We start from the raw sequence: 24,215 nt of genomic DNA on the forward strand, positions 1-24,215 counted from the left end.
TCGGTGTCTTTATACGTTTTTCTTTTTGGTGATCTAAAATGTCTGTATGACCCACACTGTGTGACTCGTTTGCCATTTGGAATTGTGCATGTAATACCATGCAAGCAAGAAAATGATACTTCCAGCAGTCTCTCACGACTTGCCACCACTGCAACTAGAAATGTGCACACAAGTCTGAGCAGTTAAAGTATTTATTCTGACGGATCCAAAGTGCTACAATCGAATGTATCGTAGAAATACAAATATAACACAACAATTAACCTGCAAGGAATCTCACTAGACGAAAGAACCTTGCTAGCACTAAACTAAAAAGCTAAACAAAGATATCTGTGAACCAGGCTGAAAACTGAGTAGGAAGTTGGGGACTTAATGGGGAGACTTGCAGAAACTACAAAGAATGCAAAGAGCATACTAGAATACAAAGAATAGCCAAACGTGGAATCCAAATGGATTTCTGAAGGTTAACCACAGCATCAAACTGCGCCGTTTGAAATATGGCAAGTGGTTTGCTTGTTGGTCAAACATATAGAACTCAAACTGAAGGTTTTTTTTGCTGCACCGAGCCAGAACAAGAATGACCTTCAGAACTCATTTGGAAGGCAGAAATCCAATACGGCCAGCAGAGTGCAATATTGCCCCCTGCCAGTTTCGACAAAAAACAGAATGAAGCACACTTAGTTGTTTTGGTCCGTAAACAGATAGCAGAAGATTGATAGTTCCATCACACTCCTGCAAGGGATCAACACTTGTATTAATGCACAACCATTCAAATTCAGGAGGGCAGTCATTAAATATTGCATTTCTTGGCTAAAGCGCTCTTAGCGTTTCAATTTGTGGCACCTGTACTTTTGATCTGTATGCAGTAATGTCTCATTGGCAGCACAATATCTTGCACCCAGAAGATTTGAAGTGAGATTTCTATTTCTAGACCTTAAAGTAGACCAGCAAAGTTGACCCTCTTCTATAGTTAAGGAGTGTGTGATAGAGCTTCCACCCTGGACCAAGGACATGACAAATTGTTTCTTCTGTGAAGGTAACATACCTCAATCAAGTAGGCGTGGATCGCTCGCCTACTAAAAAGCCATTGTTAGATGCTACTGCTTGCTATAAAGGCAGCACACGGGTGATTTTTCTATTGGAGAGCCACGCTAGAACTTATTCGGTCTAACTATAGGCTTTTACTGCAAGTTAATATGATACTACGTCTGATCTAATGGTGATTTCTGCTTGGTAGATTAACACTTGCAGCCGGTGCTACGTTTCTTAATTTGCGTTCCCCTCTAGCGATGGTTTAAGTCATTCGTTTTTCTGCAGGGTTCACGTATGTGTTTGATTTTTGCCTCCCTAAGGTGTTGCACAAAGATTGTGGCCACTGACCACATTGAGGTAATCGACCCTTGTGGGGGCGGGGAAGACCTTAATCAGAATCTCATTCCCCTTAGGAGTTCCCTGAAATGGTTTCATTTTGTGCCCAAGTCACTGGAAAAGAAGAGCAGCAAGCTCTTTCTGGGAGTGCCATGATTATGGTTTTAGTTTTTGCATTTGTGTAGCTATATTCAAAGGTCAGCAGAGTTTGCTGATGCACAGAGAACCGGGCTGCTTTGACGGATAAGGCATTGGGGGATTTCGCTTCAATGATTAGGAACGTTTCATAGTTCTATTTGGGACACTTGGTTTGTCATACAATGTAAAGTTAAATGTGGACGGTAGTGAAAACTAGAAACTGAACTGACAATCGTAAATTGTAAGTGAAGAGTTGGAGAATAGGCCCTATGCATGCTTTTCAGGGGCTAAGTACTTGGAAAAAAATGGGGGTCTCATAACATACCAATTGAATGCAGTGTCAGCAGAAATTAGCCTATCAAGGTGCTCTCTGAAAAAAATGGGGAGTAGGAGGGTTGACTGCCCACAGCGTGTACCCTCTACTTGAGTCCTGATGCTTTTAATATACTAACGAATCAGAAGAGCATGGACACCCATGCCTACCATTTTTAGATTTTTTTATTTGGCATTCCTCTTCGTGGAAGATACTTTGTAAAGTGAGAACTAAATGTCAACAGAAATGTTGTATTTTTTACTGCATTTTCCTTGTATGCTCCTTGCATCTCACTATAGGTAGGTGAATCCCGTGTGCGTACCAATATGCAAGCAGAGGAGTGTCTGAAAAGTTAAAACAGGTTCACTAATTGCTCTGTTTTTCTGCTCCATTATTTACGTTTCTCATAAATTCGACAGCTGGTTTGTTTTCATGGCGCACAAGGGAAGGGCCTTGAGGGGATTCCGCGAAGGAGTCAATTGGATAATGTTACCTGTGATGTACAGTAGGGGCCGATTTCCTGGCATGCCTTGCTGTTGTAATGGAGCAGCTGGCAGCTATACAAACACAAACCCTCTCTAAAGTTGACTTGTCATCGCTGCATTACTGTGCAGTGAAACATGGCATGCTTCTAATCCGGTTTCATTGCTAGCTTCAGCCCTTTAACATTTTTACCACCAATTCTTAAACGGGCCTCTACGCACACTTACCGTGGCAGTGCTTTTGGTGGTACTCTGTGGCTGGAGGCCAGGATAATGTGCTGTGTATTTTTTTTTTTCGCCAATGGTTTGTGGGGGAAGAATTCCTGGGCATTTGAAGTAGAGCGTTGCCAGACTTTACACTGCTTTGGAGCGAACACGCAATCGTGTTTTTCAATGTCCACACGCGAAAGATAACTTGTACATATGAGATAATAAAAAGGAAATTAATGTTAAAACCTGCATTGAATATACAAGAAGCATACAGTAATATCGAACATCACTACATTTTTTGCAGTGTCTCTCTGCTTATTTACGTTGTGCGCTCTTCAGTTGTAATCACCTTGAGCTCTTGAGAGAATTTGGGTGTGCTTTTAGTTCTTGAGGTGCACCTGCATGTATGTTTACATTGGGCCAAACACTGGAATCTGAAATCTTTTATATTGGAAATTTGTTTGTGTCCGCCCTGGTCTTTGGCTGTGTTCTGTTACAATAAGGCCATCACTTGGAAGTTGGGCAACTTGCTGTCCCCTGTAGTTAGTAATCCTTGGCATGAAGTACAGCAGTTGACCAGATTTCTTTGTGTGGATTTTCTAAGTATATGCACTGTGCTTTATCTGTTGTAACCATGTATTTTACAAGGAATTTCTGCAAAACAAATGGAATGCATAGTACGAAAATCGAGGGATCTATAGCCCGCTTTTCAGCTGTGTAAACTATCCGTTACAGGTGGAAATCTTTTGCCGCTTTGTCGTGTCATTTATCTGGTATGGGTGCTCAACACATTAACCTTAAGCTGGAAAAGAAGCTACTTGAATTGGTATCGAATATCTTGAAGAATTAGACATAGAGATGGACATTTTTTATTCAGAGCTAAATTTTGAAAAGATAATTAAAGTCATAGTTATTGGACAGGGCTAAAACTATCTATCCTCCATACAAAGGGAAGATGCAAAGCATTCTCTCATCAGTTTCCTTACTACAAACCATGTAGTTACCTACGAAGTCCTGCTCTATGGAGCTAAAACGCTTCATAATTTATTTACGATTTAATCTTCTACCGGCAATGCAGAATGTTAGCAAATGGCAAAAAAAACTATTGGATGAAAACATTTGCTGCCTATGCCATACGACTGTGGTTACTAGCAGCCACATACTGACAGATTGCACATTTTTAAAAGACTGCTATTATAAAGGTTATATTGACTGTGTCACACATTGGGGAGATCACTAATGATCCATTCTGGCCACCGCTAGTCTACGCAGAGTCTCTAATTATTTCAGCAGCAGCATTTGTAATATGGAAAGAGGCTCAAAAGAGATTTTGATTTTATATCCGAGTAGAAACTGATTAGGTTTTACAATTTCTGAATTTTGGTACACTTGTGTTTAAATATACCTTATTGTTGATGTATGATTCATTTAGATTGGATTCATTTTTGTTTTAAATGCAAAAGTAATTGGTTTGTTGCTTTTTGAAGAAATAGAATTGAAATAAATCTCTTATCCCTTTTAGTACACGTTAATCTGGCACATTCTATTACGACCTAGTAACCTAACACAATATTTGCTCAAGCTCTTTAACAAAGCACAGAATGCGCCACTCTCCCGGCCGTCCTGGACCAGATAAAGTCTGTAGCGCCCAGGATTAACGCTGCAGAGGCACATGTGCACTAGGTGAAAGATGTGTTTTTCAATCAAAACTTAAATCTTCAACAAACATACACAAGGGGGTTGTGCCTGGCCACTGGCACCCAAATGTACCAGCCACCAGTGGCAGTTGATAAACTTTTTTGAATTGGAGCGACGTAAATATTTGCCAGTATCAGTATGCAAGAGTGACCGAGCGTATGGAGGGAGCCCGAAATAATGAAATGGGATTTGGGATTCCCTGAATGTTTTTAAAATAATGGATTAAAATGGTGCATTATACAATACACTTTCAGTAAAATAAATTGGGTAAAAAGCGATGCAGTTTGCAACGGGTTGTGTAGGGTAACTCATGAAAAAAATCAAATAGATACAAGTCACCAATCATGCCCAGCAGCATTTTGAAAACAAATGATTCTGTGGACTGACAATAGTACGATTCATATCGGCAGGTCATTTGGTTTTTGGAAAGATTTGGGGATTTACTACAAATAGCATTTGGTTGACCTCCATGTTTTTTTTTTAAAAACTTTATTAAGTTTGCAATGAACAACTACCAATAAAGTAAACAATGTCTCACAGTAAAGCGTCACAACTTAATTTACAGAACAATATAAGCATCATACATCTTCAATCTGTCATAATAGCTTTATCCTGCGAAACATAACAGCAAACTGACAAATATACACAGAACAACACAAGAGACAACACAAGTGGGGCGAAGAGGAAAGAAATATATAAATAAATAAATAAACAAACAAAAAACATCACCTTGGTTTTAAGCTGGACACCAACTTGGTTGAAGTTGCAGTATTTTTTTAAATACATTTAGTTTTTTACATTTTTTTTTTTTACTACCTCCCTGTCGATTATCCACATTTGTAGAGTGGGATTTCATAAATAGGGGGATAAATGGGGATGTTGGTTTATCATGTTGTGCCAGCGAGAGCCCAGAAATCAAAAGATTTAAAATTATCCAACTATTTCTATAATGTGCCAATGTTGCATCATGGAGACGACGTGTGACAACTTTGTGTTTTTTAAATATCTTGTAAACTAAATGACAGTTTATGCTCTGATCTGGATTGCATAAATGATTATCAAAAAGAGAGATGACCAGCAAGGTATTAACCATTTTGACCAGGTGAGTGAGGCAGGTTGAATGTTGCAGTGTTGTAGAGCGTGAGCCTTGGTGTGACCTCTTCTGTAGGAGGGAAACGTGAGCAACTCTCTTCTCAGCTTTCACAGGCAGCTCTGTTTGCTCTCCCCTCAGACGGGAAATAATGGCGGAAGACAATGTTTCAGACCAGGGAACGTGTGTCAAGATACACATACTGAGTGTCCCTTTGGGAATTTCCAGATAAGGCTGCAAGAAAACACTGATAACCTAAAATGGTAAATGGGTGGTTGTGTTATTGATGTGCAATGCTATTAGTATTTCCAATATAATTTCTAAGCCTGATCGTTTGCCTTGTAACACATCTATTAACCGTGACTGTTTAGCCACTTGGGGATGTGATTTGGATTGAAGACTGTCTTATTCATTCCGAGAGTAAATAAATAAAGAGACCAGACTGCCTACAAGGCAGACATTGGACTGAAAAATAAAGCAGCTACATGGGTTACATGCAGTTAGTGATCGAGTAAAAATGTTTTCCTGGCCTCCCACGAACCATAGCTGCTTTTATTTTCTATTAAAAGCACTCACTGTACTCCTTTTCTAGAGTCTTGGGCCCCCTGTAGGGGCCAGTCCTACAGTTTGAACACCACTGACAGGGTAAGAGCATCAACCAGTCTGTGCCAGTTTTGCGACCACTTAAGTCCCATTTATGTTTCTGACAAATTGTAGATCCTTTTTGGTGCTTTTAATGAAAACCAATTTGTTCTTATAGGGTTTCAAAGAGTGCCAGTTTTGGATTTGGCTGGAGTTGCCATCTCTGTTGCCCAGAGGGACTGCACTGTTCAAAGAACAGAGCATTAGGACCCTGCCATTTGAATTGCTTTAATTCGTGTTTCAATCCTTTTGCAGGGTTTGGGAGAAAGTGTCTCCTGGCGAAACGCAACAGAATTCGAGGGAGTCCTGGAAGTGAAACTATTTCCGTAGTAGCACCTTCAGGCGTTAAAGGAACTATTTTCCGAAAATTCAGCTTGATGGTTTATAAAATATGTTGTGGGTCAGCATGACTTGTCGGGTCTTCTGTAATAGCTGCCTGCGGTTTAAGTACTCTCTTGGATTTAAACTTGTGGATTAAAGGAATGTAGAGAGGTTGAAACAGCTGCTTAACTGAAGAGTGTCAGTGTCTGGCAAATTGTGTGCATGTTTGTGCGTGCAAACCAGAAAGATAGGATTGCACAAGTAAAAACAAACACGTGCACACACACTTGAACAACCGCATACTTGCTTCATATTCCGTTTCTTGAGCTCTCACGTCGCCGTTTTTTTTTTCTTGAGCTTGGTGTTCACTGAAGGGCGGCTGTTTATCACACACCCGCGGTGGCCGTAGCGAACCTCACTTAACTCCGTGCACTGTAGATTATTATTATTTTTTATTCCTGTGGCAAAACGTGTTTTCATTTCAACCTACAGTTGAACAGTCCACGCTTACTTGTTTATAGGAGTAAAATGTAGATAAAAACTGAGTAAATATACTCACACTATTTTGGCGGTAGTCTACTTTGAAGTTTTGGTTCTCGTGCACACTCCAAGATGGAGGCGAGGGATAGTTTTATTCTTTACCGGGTTTGATTTAATTCACTATTGTCGAGATTTGGTGAAGATCGTTGGTGTTTTGTGACTATACCTAACCCACATGTACATGGTTTTGATTTCCTGGCTTTGTGGCAGTCAAGGTGTAGGGTTTGCTTCGCTGAGGATCTTTGAAGGCAGACCTTTGAAAGGTAATGGTATGGTAATTTCACAGGATTATCGTTCTGTTGGTAACCACTTTACTGTGGTCCTCTTCCTGGCTCGAAGACATAACCCACATGTATACTTTGGATCATTATAGTCTTGGCTGCCTTCCCCACCATTTATGTACGTGTTTGCTTTTTAGGGTTCAATGGTGAAATTACTATCCACCCTTAAGTTGTCAAACCCTCATTTCTGGGAGGAGGGCTGGAAATGACGCAAGCAGATGCAGACTGAAAAATAAATAACTTAAAGGTGTAGCTCTAGTACCAACATGACCCACTGCAGCATAGTTTTGAAATGGCTGGTATTGTCCGCTTGCTTTAGCTGTAGTTATTTATTTTTGTGTCAGTGATGTGGGAGGGAATGCATAATTTGAAATTGGTTGACATTGATTCCAATCCCGGCTTCCTCGAATCAACAAAATTGATAATAGGCAAGTCCCCTTCTCTTTATGCCTCCGTCCAATTAAGTAGCAATACAAGGTGTGCTTAATTAAAACTGTGACATCGAGATGTCGGTCTAGACTGCCTGAGCGCTTCAATGCTATACTTATCAGTACAAATGCTGTCCAACACGAAATAAGTACCTGCTATATAAAACAAAAAATAAAAAGTTACTGTGTTGCTTGGAATATTCAGTGCTTAATTGCAAAGTGCTGAACCTAGAAGCCTGGGCTGAAATCTCGGCCTCCCCACTGGACCAAATTGTGGCCCTGTCCTTTGTCACTGTGCCTTATATTCACCAGCTGCTGAATCCGATGACCCTAGACCAGTGGCCAGCCAACTTTTTAAGGCCGAGCCCCCCCCCCCCCCCCTTACCAAAATGTTTTAAGTTTGGGATGCCCCTAATTGCTCATTTGGATTCTGGGTCTTGCACTCACCGATTTTTGTTTATAAAAGTCCCAGAATGCAAAGGAAAAAGCTAGGACTCAGGAATAGCATCTTCAGAATTGAGTGGTCCAAGTTGCCATTTATGCACCATGACAGGAAGGTAGTGGGAGCCCACCCATGTTGTGCTCGGACAGCGTATCCCTAGATATGGTATGTGGTTGAGGGGCAGGCCCCTTGCCAGAGGCAGCATCAAGGGGTGGCCAAGGGGGGGCCACGGCCACCCTTAACAAAACTCTGCACCTCCCCCACTGGCCCGCCTGTTTGTTACGGAGTGCCACCCAAAGGTTTCCAGTGACCTTATCAGGACACCCATATACAACATTTCTGGGGGCACCACTGCTCCTTGCCCCAGCTCTTATACATACCTCTCAACCTGTTCAGTTTCCAAAAGGTTTGAAATAAGATGTTTTGGTGGGTGAGCCCCTCGAGGTCCATAGGAGGCATTTGGTTTATTGGCAAGATGAAGACAAGCCTATTAGATTTATTGCTTCTAAATGAGTGATATTTGAGAGGGTGCTATATGTGGTCAGATTGCTGCGTACTGGGCCTGCACTGGGCTGCTAATCTATTGAAGCTTAACCAATTTTACCTAGGTCAAGATTTAAGAAGGCCCCAGTTTTTCATACCACTTACTGCTCAGGCACTTTGAGAAACGCTGTCACGGGTAAGGTGTGATTTACTAAACACTGTGAAATAAAAGCAATCCGTGTAAAGTAAAACAAACTGTGGGCAATGGACTGGATTCAAACCCAATATGAAAGATCAGCATACAAGCGCTATGGGAAAGCTCTTTTGGAAGCACCTGCGCTTAATTCATTGCCCAAATACTGGGTGAAATTCCCGAGCAGCTATCATCGTACCCAGTTAATGCGTTTTCGTCTAATTGCTCTTCCAACTAGAGAAATTGTGAGTGCCTGGAGGGTTAGGTATGGAAGTGAGGCAGATCTGACTTCTAGATTGTGTACTTCCAATTCAACAATTGAAACCTTGCAACACTTGGCTACCTTCATCAGTGACGTTCCATCGCTGGGGGGAAAAGGGTGGGGGAACGGGGGGGGCTGGTGAGTTTGTCATTGACTCTGGCATTATTAAACTACCTAAAATATGTCTCTCGCCTATTAGGAACAATGGAATCTGGTTGTTCTGTATAACCAGCAGTGTATCATTCCTGATAAATTAGCCTGGCGGGAACGAATGCTTTTGACTGTGTCTATGATCTTGCCGTGAATGCAGGGGAATGGAATTTGATTTTGTTTTGAAATTGAAGTCTGGAATTTTGTTATAGATTTTTGTAATGCCGACCTTTTATTATGATGAATTACTGATGTTGATGCAGCTGCACTTGGTAAAAAGGTATTTTTTTTAAACTTAATACTAATAAATAAATGTGAACAAGCCTGTGCTTTTAAGTTTAAAGTACAGCCTTCATCGAATGCCTCTTGGACCATCAAAAGAACAGAACGCGCTGAAGCGTACGCTGGGCGATAAGCTTTTGGTAGCACACTGTCCACTTTGGCAGACCTGGGGGCACTGTTCTGCATGCCTCTCAATACTTTGCCTGGAATGGTTGACCCATTCAAAGCTTAACCCCGTCCCCACCATCAAACCCTGTGAGATGAAGGTACTACTAATCTGCAGGAGTACAGGGATGTGTAGTGGCTAACACGCCGACTCCTCCTCACATTACGTCTAAACCTGCAATGATCCCAATCCTATAGTTGAAACGGGCGCAGGCCGGCAGGTATGCCTCTTTGGGTAATGGGGGCCAAAGACAGGCTGTACCCTAAAGGGTGGTATGTGAGATGGCACAGGGTGAAACACAAACAATAATAGTACTGTCATACCAAAATAAAAATGTCCAGCCAAGGTTCCATGAAACCGGATTCTTAAAAATGCACACAATTACACTGCGGCCCTCCCTGTATGGGGAAAAAACGGATGGTATGCTTGAAACTAAAGGGGCACTTTGGTTTATAGACAGAGGATCAGGCAAATATTTCAGCAGCAAAATGTTTGTGAAGATGTTTTTAATAAGGTAGGGTGCCTAAGAGTCTTTAAGGTCCTTTTAGGCAGACCAGGGGAATAAAGCCTCCTGAAATACCTTATGTTCTTCTTTCTTTTGGGGCTCAAAAGTGTCTTGTAAGGCTTTTCTTTGTCGGACTGGTAGTCTTGGGGCTTTCGGCGCTCATCTAGGGTCAAATTGAGGAGAGGCAGCGATGTGTTCCATCAATGCAGTGTAGGTAGGTTGAAGATCTGTACTTCTGCTATTTCTTACTTTTTCAGTCGAAATTGACTAGCCAAAAGCAAGTGCACATTTTGCAGCCTGATCAAATTCAAGGTATTACAATAGGTTATTGATGTGCTTAATACCGAAGGGGTTTCGAAGTGCGGGCCCGGGATTCAAACCTGGGTTGCTCTGCATTGTCTTGCTTCCAAGACGAGCGCGTTGCCACTGAGCTATAGTATCTGTGCTTTGAAGACCATTTCTGGTGCATTCTGACGTAATTGGTTCTTTCAAAAGGCAATTTCTGCATGTTCTGATTTGACATATGGCCAGTTTCAAAACCATTTAGGTGTGATCATCCCTAATATGGTCTTCATTTCTGTCTTAGCATCGCACTGCATCATGACCTTAGTTTCTTTGTGCCTTTGTTTACTCTGCTACTGAATGGGTAGTTGTCCTTCAGGCCCATGTTATATATTCCCCTAGGATTGAAGTTGTGGTGATAGTGCCGCCCATACCCCTTCCCCTCCATTGCCACCCCCCCAGGTCCTGCCTCTATTTGAAACAAGTGGATACATTGGTTCAACGTTGTGGGAGGTACGCGTGGGTGTAGGCAATATTTATGTATTTCATCCCCAGCGTGAAACTGTAGGGTCATTTATGGTCCTTACTATTTGTTTTGATTACACCCTCAAATAACACTTGACATGTGTACAGCTCAATAGCAAGCAGGAATGTGTTATTCACGAGTAACCTACAATTGAAAAACCTTAGTTCACGTTCATCTTGATAAGAGATAGGATGTGGCAGGTGTATTCAGTGCATCATTTTAATTGTTCCTCAGTTTGGAAAACACTTTGTATTGAAGTCACAAAATAAAGGATGCCCTTTTCTAGCAACTTTGAAGATCGAGGCATCGGGAAAGCGAGAAACTGCTACCACCGATCGCTGTGTCCTGGTGACTGCAGCTACCTTAACAGGCAGCACATATTCTTCTGGCTTAACTGCTTGTGAGGGAAGACCTACAATGACAAGATTAAATACAGCTCTTCTTAGATCTGGGAAAGCCTAATACCCTCCCTCAAAGTTTTGTTCACCTGTCGGAACCTCCTTATTTACTGGAGGGTGTAGTGAAGATGCTTGCCTGGTACTTGCAATGCGATCTGAGCCTGTGTGTTACAGTTTATAGTTGGTTCCCAACTTTCAGATTAAATGAGTCTCTCCCTTTCTTGGATATTTTTTGGTAGCGTTATCGTACCTTAAATGCCCTAATGTTGTCTTTACTTTAATCGAACAATGTCAAAATACCTTATCTATCCCTCTTCAAAAGGCCTAAGATTTCCTTAAAAAAAACTATAGTCCAAAGTAGATCTACCACCCCTTAGGAACTACCAGTAAAAGCAAGAAGGGGCGGGGACACTAATCATCCATGGACCAATGCTCTTGTATATCCCATCTTCTCAGTTTCTGTGGTGTTTACTTTAACACTAAAGAACGGGTACTGGTGAAAGAGCCTAATATATTCTCTGGAAAAAGCATCCGTTAAATTCTTTCCACTTAATGAATGAATGATGGGAGCAGTACGTCAGGACTGCATATGCTCCCGAGGTTAGTCCTCTAGCAGTCTAGGTCCAGAGATAAAATTGAGACTGCAGGAAAAAGGCCTTCAAGTAGCTCTCAAAGCAAACTCCTGCACTGATCTGTAGAGTACTGTGGAACCTTCTTACAATAGGGCACATGGCATGCTTTTGAGTTATTGTGAAATCATGCTGCTCTATCTCCAGCGCACTAACCATTGCAGATTGACGATACTAGTTTCCTTTCTCCGGCCACTTGGTCCTAGGAAATATTGAAAGGGTTATCTAAAAGGCCGACACAGATTGAACTGTAAAATTTGATGCCTACTGGAACTACTACTGAAAAGCGAGATGAAACGCCATTCCTTAGTTTACTGCTGAGGGTTGTGCTATACTTAACATGCTGAACACATCCATACTGAATAACATGTAGATACATGCAGATTTGTCAGCTATGTTGACCATGCATTCATTGCATGTCCTCTTTGCTGTAACAATGAATTAATATAGAAATATTTTATATTGCACACATGGTTTTACCACTTAATGCAGTAAAATGTTTTATATTGGGTACACATCTCAACATGCGGGCTGTATAGATTAAATTCAGGATGGGCTCTCACCCGCTAGCAGAAAGACCACATGTATGAAATGTACGATCCTCTGATAAATGTTAACATTGTCAAACATCCCAAGAGAATCATCTAAATTTTCTCCTAATATGTCCAGTGTCACTGGATCTAGGAATAATGTATTTCAGACCCACATTTCTATGTGCCAGGATCAGAAATACCACAGAAGCTATGGTCCTGTGTAGAAGAAAAAATTATGATTTGATGACTTATGCCATAGCAGAAATATCTGCACAGGGCTTGGCTGAGAAGACATATTCACCTTGCCCCATGACTTTTGAGTTCTATATAGATTTGTATTGACCGTCTCTTTTTAAATAGTACCTTGCCTCGTGCATTTTTAATTCTGTACTATTGTACTGATGAATTTATTGTATGTTCTTTACATGTGTTTTGTATACCTATGATGTTCTGTCGGAGGTATGAATAAGCTGAAAGGATAGTAAAAAATGAACACTTCAAAGGATCTGCATAAAAGTGCTGCTCATCAAGCAGACCTCTTACCAGCTCCATCGCTACAGTGCATGGCTTTGCGGAAGAGCAAAGTTGCAGCTTGTCGGTGGGCACAGCCAGTGGTCTGAAGGGGTTGCAAGTGGTCCAAGGGCCATATTAGTTTTCTTCCAATACACCATTTATGACACACCAAACACGAAGATGCACTTGTATGGATAGTAATAATGGACGTTCTCCTTTTTCTTCCTGCCAAAAACAGGGATACCAATATACCCTTGAAGCCCCCATAAATAAGAGGCCAGAGGCCAATCTACACACATGTGAAAATGAATACAATGAGTGGAGAATGCTCATGTTTCCCTATATGCAAAATATGCCAATCATTCATCTGTTCTTTTGTGTATGATCCTTACTGAAAATTCACTACAGATGGATTATTCAAATTTTAAGGAACACGCCACCTGGTTTATTAAAACCAGAAATTCCAGCGATACTCCATATTAGTAACCACTCAGATTAGCGAGAAAGGATTGAACAATATGCACATAGGATTCATGTTAATGCTCAATTAATAGATATTGGGGACAACTTTATATTGATGTTTGTGAAATGCAGATATATACAGACACATGTTGACATTGAAATGGACATATGGGTGTACTATGAGTACATTTTGATGTACACAATTCTATTATTTTGTATTTTATAGCACACCAATTGTATACTGATACATGAGGTCTCTTTGGGAGAAAAGGGGTATAGAAAGGAACATTGATTCAAGTTAAAACCAAGCACAAATAAGTACTAGGTTATTGGAAGTTTGGCTGCATGAGCCTATCCTCTTCACTATGGTCATAGATACTATTTTTCTCAGCAGAATTTCCATAAGGTTTTGCTGAAATCTAATGTAGTGCAATGCCAGTCTGAGGTTAAGTGGGATGGAGTTCCAGCATTCATGGAGGTGGTAGAGAACATCCTGCCTCCCACTTGCTGTTTTTTTTTATCTTGCTGTTATCAGTCTATTTTTGCTTTACGACTTAATGTTCCTCATTTGATTTTATGGATTTAGGATAAGTTCTGGGTTTTTTGTGACCCTTCTGTTAGTATTTTGTATGTTAAGCACTTGGCGTTAAGGGTGATCTTGTCTTCTACCTATAGGCACTTGAGGGCTTGGAAACGAGTACTAATGTGATCGGAGCGAGTCCTAGCATCTGGTGAAATGCCCTGTGTTGAAGGACTCGAAGTTCGTAAATATTTGCTTTATACATTCCCAGGTAGAGGAGATTAGTGCAAGAGAGCACTAGCACGTTTGTTACCCAAATATTGTACACCACACCATCTCTGGTAGGTCAGTTACTTAGTATAATGTTTGCATAATGAATGGATTGAATATGTTAAAAGAATCTCCATTTATGACATTAAGGGTATATTTGTAATTGTTTTTTCTGAGCTACAACCAATAGATATTTTAATTATATTAAGAACATCTGGCCTATAGGATCGTATCATTCGTTGGTTGGAAAAGTGATCTTTGACCAGGTGACTAGAAGGCGCTGCAATGCCCTCCTGAAGTGGAACGTGTAGTGAAATAATATCAGAGCTCAAGATTTACATAAAGGTTGTGCTTCTTGCCTGCAAACACAGGAGGCAAGTAACCTTTTATGCATGGCTAGTAGCTTGCAACTTTTAATCTAACCAGGGACTGTCTCATCGAACTTGTACATGATGCCATGTTAGAGTTGATGAGATGGAGCCACCTGCATCCATTGTACTACCACCAAGGCATGCATGCATGCGTGTGTGTGTGTGTCTAGAAGTAACTGTCAGATCCTTGGTTAATTAACCTGCAAATTAGCCCTTCTTGTGGTAGGTTGTTCAAATGAGCATGAGGTCTTCGCCAAAACAATGCAAATAACCAAAATGTAGACCACACCTAGATTTTACCTAAGCATTTTCAATGGTTTATTGGATGCAAACCATAGCATGTTCCGAGAATAGCACTGATGGGCGAGGTTTGTACATGTGTGGTGCTTCGTTCATGAATGTTTTTTGTTTAAGACCGACGGTGAGATATTTCCTGTAAACATCCGAACCATGCAAATATTTTTTTTCTGCCCTATTGTCAGTTTGAGGCTTGAGCTCAGTCTTAAGTCTGAGGGAGGATAGTAGTTAATCGCCTAAAGCTCTGGCCATCTCCTGAGTGTTGCGAAAATGCAGTGTTCATTTGTTATAATGCCATTATTTTAATGTAGTGTTGGGATTCGTTCAAATTTATGTGTACTTATTTGAGTTTCTATCTTTCAGGTGAATCTGGATTGGGAAAATCAACACTCATCAACTCCCTATTCTTAACAGACTTGTATTCCCCAGACTATCCTGGTCCTGCACATAGAGTCAAGAAAACAGTGCAGGTACGTGTCGGATTAAGTAATTCGCAGTGCGATTCTCTTCTACATTTAATGCAAGGCTAGCTCCCATTCAGTCTTGCTTTATCAGGATACTTTATTTAATAAACGTGATGAGGTCTGGCACAACTAACTGGGATGTCTTGATTACCAACTTCAATGTTGTCTTAACTTGATTACCAAAAAGAACAAATTGCTAACATTTGCATCGCTTTGCCCCTTTTATTAAATATCTGTTAACCATACTAAGGGGATACCTTGCACCATCCTCTAGCGTTTCCACTGGGTTTTGCTATGGAATTGGTATAGTGTCCTTGATATTGCTGTGTCTTTATGACGCTGCAAGATTGTCTGAAAGTGTGAGCTCGGATTTCTGCTAAATGTTCTTCTAGATGGAGTGACGCATTATTCATAGCTGAGGATATAAGCAAATACCATGTGTAATGGCAATAATGACAACTTTAGGAAATCTACTTTTGTTATTATGAAGTAGACCACTATTCTGCCCGTAACAGGCCAGTAATGTGTTGTACTCCACTTAAGGATGTTGGTTTCTCATCTAGACCCAAAATGACGGACAGTTTTAACTTGTTCTTGCCTTCATCCTTAATAGCTTCTTTTGGGAGTAGGGTCAAGACCTGATCTGTAAATGACCGGTGTCCATTTGTACAGCTACATAGGTTAAAAGATGGTTTGGAAAGCTTTGCAGAGTTAATTTCAAAGTAGTGTGATTAAGCTTTCCATCAACAGTGTTTGGTTTTTGTGCGTTTCCTTTCGCGGGAGGGCTATGCTCAGTCATATCACCTCTTAGTTGTGTTTAGGGAATCAGGCTTCACTTGACTGGGGCCCAACAGAGCGTGTTCTAGTATGCAGTGCGGGAGGTGGGGTGATGTCCTTGGAATTTGGGATATGCTGGGTCTTCTGGGACAGGGCCAAGCTGATTTGAATGTTGGCTGTCTTCTTTTAATCACAGGCAGGTTTAAATATGTTGGAAAGCTGCCGAGTCTGCTGGTTTTGTATACTTGAAAGCTTTTCATGAATCGCTTGTTGGTATCTAGTAATTGAAATGATGTTGCCCAGTGATACCACGGATTGAAAACATGCTTATAGTAGTGTTCCAATGTTCACGTTATTATGCACGGTTTTGTAGGAGTAATTGCTTCTTCAGACATTGAGTGCAGTCTGCTTCTGTGTTGTAACTGTCGGGACCGTAACGTCGGACATACCTATGCAACACAATTCATGAGTTGTAACATTTATTCAGCTTTGGGTGGTGCACTTCACTATGTACCGTGATATCTGCCTAGGATTTTGAAATGCCAACAATGAATTATGCAGAAAGCATTCTGGCATCAAAGGGAGTGACTTTCTGGCCTAGCCTCGCGTTTCATGCATGGTAATCTTATCATGGAAGATTGAACAAAGGAACCGTGTTTGGGTTTTGCACAGTTTCTTGATGACCTTGAGACATTATTTAGGGCTGATAGACCAACCCTTTTTTTTTTCCATTTTCTCAATTGAACTAAATCTGGTGCATGTAGGATGGGGTTAAGCAATGGGTAGTGCATGACATTCTTGGTTTCATTTTGTATTGGCTTAAGCTGCAGAAATTCCCTCGCCCTCCCTTTTGCAAGAACTACATAGCTCATCAAGGTACAGAAAATGTTATATCATTTTGGCTTGTTGTGAGCGAAAAGCTGGTTGGTCCACAAATACATTCACAAATGTTTGCACAAATGTAGTGATAGCTGTCTTATGGATGCCATGTTCACCTGTAACAGAGCATTCTTTAGCAGATTAATTAACCATATTAGTTTCCGAGTAAAGGCAATGTTACCCTTCCTGTTGAACCCCTTTTTGCCCAGCTGACTGGAGAGTTCAGGGGCTTCTATGCCTGCCTTTATCCCTCTGAGCTCAGTCGTAACCTCCTCATCAACCATAGACGACATGTTGGTCAGTTTGCTATGCCTTTTGCCTTAAGTCTGTAATTTGCAAATGGTGAATGTAGTGATTTGGTTTCCCTGTTGCCTTTGTAAGTATGAGTGGAATGTTGGGTGAGTGACATGGAATGTAGCCTGTGAGAATGTTGATGTATTGTTGTGTGTTCTGAGTGAGTCCGTTGGAGATATGTAGCCTACCCGAGAGGATGCTGGTGCATGTTGCCTGGAGCTCAGATGTACTTGACTTAATCCAGTATGATGTACTGGAACTTCAATAAAGGAACAACTAGAACATTAGAAGATATCAGTAATCACTGGGAACCCAGGGGTTTACAGTGAACCACTGACCCTTCCTCCTTGTTTTGATGTTCAAAGCCTTCTTTGTGTATTCAGCAGCCTAATCTGTGCATGGTAACTATTTTTGAAAGGTCACAGAGAGACCATTTAAAAGAGCATGAAGCATTTCAGATAGTGGGTGTATCAGCGTTATATTTGCATCCTATGCACCATCCTACAATTCAGTGCTTGGCCCAGAGTCCTAATATTTTTTAAGAGGTGTGGATTTTTAAATCTACTTGCTCAAGGCACCAAATGATTGAGGAGACGTGTTTTTAAAAGGTCATAGAATGTTAGAAAGCGTGTGTTTATTTCGACCACTGCTACTTTGAAGTTGGTTTGGTCTAATCTTGTAGTTTGCATGATATATAGGGCTCAGTGGGGTGGGAGGAGTACGCAAGGTGAAAAAAAACACCATTAAACATTTAAAATAAAAAGGATTGGTGGAAGCTACAAGATTCGACCAAACCAGGGGTCGAATTGAAGACATAGAGCCATTCTACTTTAATGTTTGGTGAAGTTAAGTAGATGCACGTTGCATGGCCGAGAGCGTTCTCCAAAGTTGGTCTGATGCCCATAGTTTTGGCTTTTTGATATTTAAATATAATTATTTAATAACTTGTCCTTTAAGAAAAGTTATGTTTTTTTCAAACCCTTGGTGTTGGTTTCACGTCTAGTGCACACATTGTGTACATCAAGATAAATATTGGAATGCTTGATGTTGTGAAATCTTGAAATGTTTGTTTTGGCCATTCATGCTCCTACGTCCTGTCCCCTTTCCTCCGGGACGGGACAACAGCACTTTTGCAAAAAGCACCAAACATTTTATTTATTTTATGGTCGTTTTATTTTTACGCGGAGCACTGCATGTGGCCTTACCCTGCTCTCCTGAGCTCCGCCCCTTGCATCACCCTTCAATCCTTTTCTGTGTGCGGTTGGGGCTGGACGCACTAGCATCACTGGGAATTTTTTTGATGAAAAGAAACGCCCGTTAAGGTCTTTACTTTTTAGGGCGCCCCGGCCAGGGGACACCTTCCCGGGGTCTTCCAGGACCGGGAGGGGCTCGAGTAGCTCTGTCACTAGGGGCATCCCTGAGGTGCCCCAGAAAGGGCCTAATGGGCACACCAGATGTTCCTATGAGGGTTCCTGCAGTGGGCCTGCCAAAACCAGACATTGTTCTGAGGTTCCCCGTTTGGGGAAGTTCAGCCCAGTTCTTCAGTGACTCTGGATACCTCAGTTCGCCGTGAAGCCTCCATTTCAAATGGATTGTGTCTGCCAACGTATCCACATTTTTGACATGTAATGTCCACAGCTGTGTACATTACATGTCAAAGATGTGTAATACGTTGGAGGAACTTCCAATCGAAAGAACGTTACCAGTTGGTAAGTAACTTGTTCTTCTGTAGCTTTCCACACTGATACCGGGGTATGCCCTGAGGTCTCAATTTCTGGAGCTTTCCACACAGTCACGTCTCGAGGCCCCTCATGAGGGTGCTATCCGTCCCGGGTTCCATTCCGAGGTTCCCATTCTTGGGGCTAAATCCAGTACCGACAGAGCTGAGGGACCCTCTTTGAGAGTCCTGTCAGTGAGATACATTCCTCAACCTTCCCACGTTCATGGTTGTGGTGGTACCATCTCTGTCGAAGGGGCAAAGAAGGCAGTCATGCACCTCAGTCCTTCGAGTACCGGCTCTGCTGAAGTTCCTCCATTGGAAGCTAATTTTGAGGCAGCACCTGGGATGTCCAGTAAACACCCTGGACTTGCCAGTTCCGGCTCGGCCGAGGATCCTTTTTTCAAGGCTTAAATGTCACATAAGGCCCCTGACTCTCCTGAGGAGACTGTTGACTCACTTTTGGCTGTGATACATTAACAGTTTGTTTCTTTACAATCTGTAATGCACTCGTGTTAATAACACATCTTCACTTTCACTGTGTAAGGAGGTGTGGGGTTTTCCAAACACGGATCAAGGTGCCTGAACGCAGCAGGCGGGTCAAATGTACTCACTTCATGATGTGTTCCATGGTCTGCCCAGAAAACTGTCATCATACCACTGGAGCAGGGGCACTGAGCGCTCCTCTGGAGAGCTTTCAGGGCTCCCATTGAAGAGCAGGGCTGCTTGGTCATGGGAGGTTTCCAGGGAAGCTGCAGTGCACCCGGCAAACCATGTCTTCGGCAGTAGAAACGACCTCTGCCCTAAAGCAGGCCCCATTTCTCGACATGAACTCGCATGAATACCCTTCACCCGGTCCTCCACTTACTCCCTGCTTCCTGTTTCTGTCCCCCCTCTCCTCTTCCATTGGTCTGGTCTCTCACCTGACAGCAAGGGCCAATCTGTGTCTGCTCTTTCCCTTTGGTGTATGTTTTACACTGCAAGCTTTCATGAATCAATTTTCTCCTGCTGGATTCAATTTCGTCTTTGGCCACTCTGTGTCTTAGAGGGTGCCAGTAATTTGCATATACTATTGATGATCTTTTAAGAACCTATTGAAGTGAAAGGTTTAAAACGCACAGTTGGAAAGCATGGCATGTTCTAAATTTTTCTAAATTTTGGTGCGTTTTGTAATCTCTATGTAGTGTCAGATCCATGTAGTAATAAAGGTTGGTATACCACATGATAAAACAAAAGAAATCTGTTCTCAATGCTAAATGGGGAAGCCCCCAATGTTCCCTCTGTATGCCTCAAGCTTCACAGTAGCTTAATGGCTTGATTACAATGTCGCAAATACAAAATGTTACCCATTTATTAAAATTTTGCAGTGCCCACAGTTATCTCAAGCTTATGGTCTATTATGGGTTCCAACCACTTGACCTTACACATCCAAGAATATCATTTTTTCGAGGCCTGAGGTCTGTGACAAATCGCAGGATTCACTTACTTCTCCCCATGGGGGAGCTTTTCCCTGTAAGGCTAGGGAGGTGAGCCCACTATGTAATACCTTCACTAGGGGTAGAGGCAAGTGGGACCTCACTAGTAGTCACCACCCTCCCTGCCCCCCTTAGGGACAAGGACCCGCGTTTCAAAGTCTCCTTAAGTTACTCACTCACAACGCACCATTAACAGCTACAACACAAAAGACAAAGGGCTACTGTTTGTTACTGTGATATAGAACCATTGTTTCATCCTGAGAAGTATTCCTGTAATACTGAGAAGAGTGCCCGAGTAATACACAACACTCAAACAACAAAGAGAAAGGACTGTGGCTTCGCTGGGCAAGACCCAGCAATGCATCATAAAAGCAAAAGGAGTTACCTTGAAGGAGAAGCAACGGAGTTTCAAGTCAGCTGTGCAGCAAGAGTAGATAGAGACCGGGACATGCAGTGTTTAAACCTGGATGAAAGCTGGTGTGTGAAGTTGACACGAGAAAAGCTGGAAGCAGTAGAAGCTGGGAAAGGGAATCCCAGCGAAGATAATACTTAAGTGGTGGCGTGACCAAGAGTCAGACAGTTAAGTTCTGCACCAACGCCGAGACGAGACCACAGACTCACTTGCTTCACGGAGCAGACACAAAGCGAGAGAAAGAGACGCTCAAAGCCAACCTGACTATGTGAGAAACTTCCTGTCCTGAGTGCAGGCCCAGTGATGCTAGCCCCAGTGAAAAGTGGTAAACGGAAAAGCAGAGACCCGGAGGGAAAACTCGTATAACTAGTGCATTCATCATACTTGTCTCAGTGAAAACGAAATAACAGATAAGTTTGAGAACTTGTATGTGAACTCGAATACAAGTATCAATAAGGAAAAAGCCCTAAGCATGAAAATTGCTCGGACATTCATACTCGTCCCATTAAATCTAAAGTGGTTGAAATAAGTGAAGATCGTTACTGGATCCTTCTTATTAGTTGAACTGATCAGTGCGTACCTGGATGAGCAAAGACCCAATATTTAATGATTATTAGATTAGGCAAATATACATTGTTAAATATAGGTTAATGGTGGTCACAGGTGAGTAAACGCCAAGCATTCCCAAACAAAAAACATATAGTGACTGAGATACAATAGTAGAAACTAATCTACGTAGAACGCAAAAAATCCTATCGGTACAAACCCCTGCACCTTACTCGGGGTGTTATAGAGATACATGTTTGAAACATAAACATAGTGCCCAGTTTACAAAATTGACAGTCTGATATAAAAAGTCAACACAACTGCGTTTCGGTGTTTCAGAAAACTTGGACTGCTGTAAATGTAACAGCCTTCATCAGGACGGGGAATTGTGGTATGGGCGCTGGCAAGAGCTTCCTGTGGGGGGGGAATCTACAATAAACACATGTACTAAATTAATTTCCGGGACAGTTATTTAAACAAGCTCAAAAGTCACAAAAACGGTATCCCCAGCAGGGAAACTTATCATGCTTAACTGGATATTGCACATGGAATCTGCGCTTTCGGGCAGCGCGTGGAGCATGGGCTGCTCAGGTCCCAGGCCCCTCAAAATAGATTAAATGGTGCTTGTAATGCACTGTCAACTATAAACCCAACGTTATGGGGCCTCTCAAACAATGACAAACCTCATCTCCACTGGGGAAACATACCGTGCTTAACTGAATGTTGCACGTGGAATCTGCGCTGTCTGGCAGTGCGTGGAGCCTGGTCTAATCTAGTTTCAGTCCCCTCAAAATGGAGTCACTTAATGGTACACAAGTGTGAGAGCTGAGGGTTATGGGGCCCCCTCAAAACAGAAACAATATGCGTGTGCGGTGGAAAAACTAGTTGCAGGGACATGTGGGGATCTCCTGTGACCAATTGCGCTGATCAACCTCGTATTTTTGCATATTTCCTGTACGCCACTAGTCTACTCTTGCAAGTCAAAAATGCATATAATTAAATTCCCAAATATCTCGGAGTGGGAGCCTTGCACCACGAGAGTGGGTTATGTCCAGTCCCTCCCTGTGGGTCCCATATGTCACCTGATCCGTGTCTGGGGGGGAATCAAAGAGCTTCCGTGATCAAAATCACCTCGTTGGGAGCAGTCGTATCCCTGCAACTGCATTCAGACTGTGTGCCTCACCAAGATTCTCAACTTGTTTGTTATGGAGGGTAGTCATGGTAACCAGGGCTACGTGCAGACACTGAAAAAACTCTCTACTAACCCGGCGGCCATCTTCAAAACACTCACAAAGGGATGATACCCACCCGGCCTAGGATATAAACCGGGCGTTTAAATGGTGCCACGGTCATTGAAAAATATAGATGGTTAAATCAGAAAGTGAAGCACGACCAATGCTTAAAAGCATTGTGACCTCGATATGAATATCCAAATGATGTTAGTCCTGGGAGTACATTAACAGTGAATTGAGCATACTCGTAATATGCACGAATGGTGTAAGTAAACGGAACCTAGATGGATGGTGAAAATACACACCCCGTAGAGTGCTGATGCCCCTTGTATAATTGCTACCTTGGGATCCAGGTATCCAGAGCCCACTTGCTCTTACAAGATGGTATTAGCATACTTTACAATGGTCCCGGAAAGTAGGGCTATAATAGACTGTGGGACCATGTATTGAGTGATTGACGCCTTCGTATGTGCGCCAGTGGGTTGTGTATGTTTGAAGGGCCCAGTGAAAGGTTTATCAAACTGGAACTGTCTGATCAAACTCCTATCTGTGGAATTAATGGTTCAACATGTTCCATTCAACGTCCACATTGGGACCTTTCCGGGCACTGTCAAGGTGACATATCCATCTTTGTTCTAGTCCCCCCCCCCCAGCTGTTTTTCACCGTCACCGTCACCTCCTCTCCTATTCGGGGTGACGGTTTGTAGGACAAACGACTTTAGGGTTCGGTCCATTTTAGTTTAATGTTTTAATTTTTTTTATTTTGTGACTATAATGGTCCACAAGTGGTTTGTCAGCAACCCTCTGTCTAATGTAGGAGCGGTGTTATGAGATCTGTTGCTTGGCTGGTCTTTTTGTCTTCCCTACATATAGTACACTGCACGGGCATTGGAAGACCTATATCACCATTCTGCTACTGAATTGGTGTGTGTGTGTGTGTGTTAAGATTCCAGTGTATATTCCCATGATGGAAGAAATGTTTGGTCTCAGTAAATTGACATGCCACACGCTTTCCACATCTGTGGTGTCCTTGAACAGGTGGTAAACCCCACGTTCTCTACAGTGATGGTTTTACCCCGGGATCTTTGTGTGGACTAGATGTTCTCTCGGGATACGTTTTTTCTCCAGCATTGGATCTTTCATGGATTCACATGCTTAGAATATTCCCCGTCGTCAGGCTGGGAATCCCCGGTACATTATATAGACCCTTTCCCGTAGGAAAACTTTTTCGACGCTATACGTCCTATCCACCTCGTTTTGTATCATGCGTGCCCGCGCCGTCAGGACGCCATGATATAAATACAGGACCCGCGCTCCCTCAGATTTCAACCGTCTTTCAAAGTAGTGGGATCCTCGCGGTTACTGCTATTCGAAATTAGGTTGTATTTTCGCTTCGGCGACGTTACATTCTGGAAAAAATATGTCCGGAAAAGCTTTATTTCGTCCGTGTGCGACATGTGGACTCAAAAAAGTCTATGAAGGTGATGCCCACATGGATTGTATCTACTGTCTCCACCCGCACCACACGGCGGACACATGTGAGATATGCCAGGGTTTCTCCCAAAAAACCCTTAAAGACCGAAAAAGGAGGTTGGTCGACTGGCTTAACGACGGAGCGGGTGCCTAT

General features: G+C 42.2%; 1 protein-coding gene across 2 annotated transcripts in view; it reads left to right on the plus strand.

The window, feature by feature from the left end:
- SEPTIN7 (septin 7) overlaps positions 1-24,215 on the plus strand; it is a 704,343-nt gene that overhangs the window by 135,773 nt on the left and 544,355 nt on the right. For both annotated transcript variants that reach the window (XM_069613251.1, XM_069613252.1), the window contains exon 2: positions 15,156-15,262. In XM_069613251.1, the coding sequence (XP_069469352.1) occupies positions 15,156-15,262 (107 nt within the window). The remainder of the gene's footprint in view (positions 1-15,155; positions 15,263-24,215) is intronic.

The sequence above is a fragment of the Ambystoma mexicanum genome, chromosome 5p (genome assembly GCF_040938575.1).
Source record: "Ambystoma mexicanum isolate Mex_15411 chromosome 5p, UKY_AmexF1_1, whole genome shotgun sequence".
In the NCBI taxonomy this organism is placed as follows: domain Eukaryota; kingdom Metazoa; phylum Chordata; class Amphibia; order Caudata; family Ambystomatidae; genus Ambystoma; species Ambystoma mexicanum.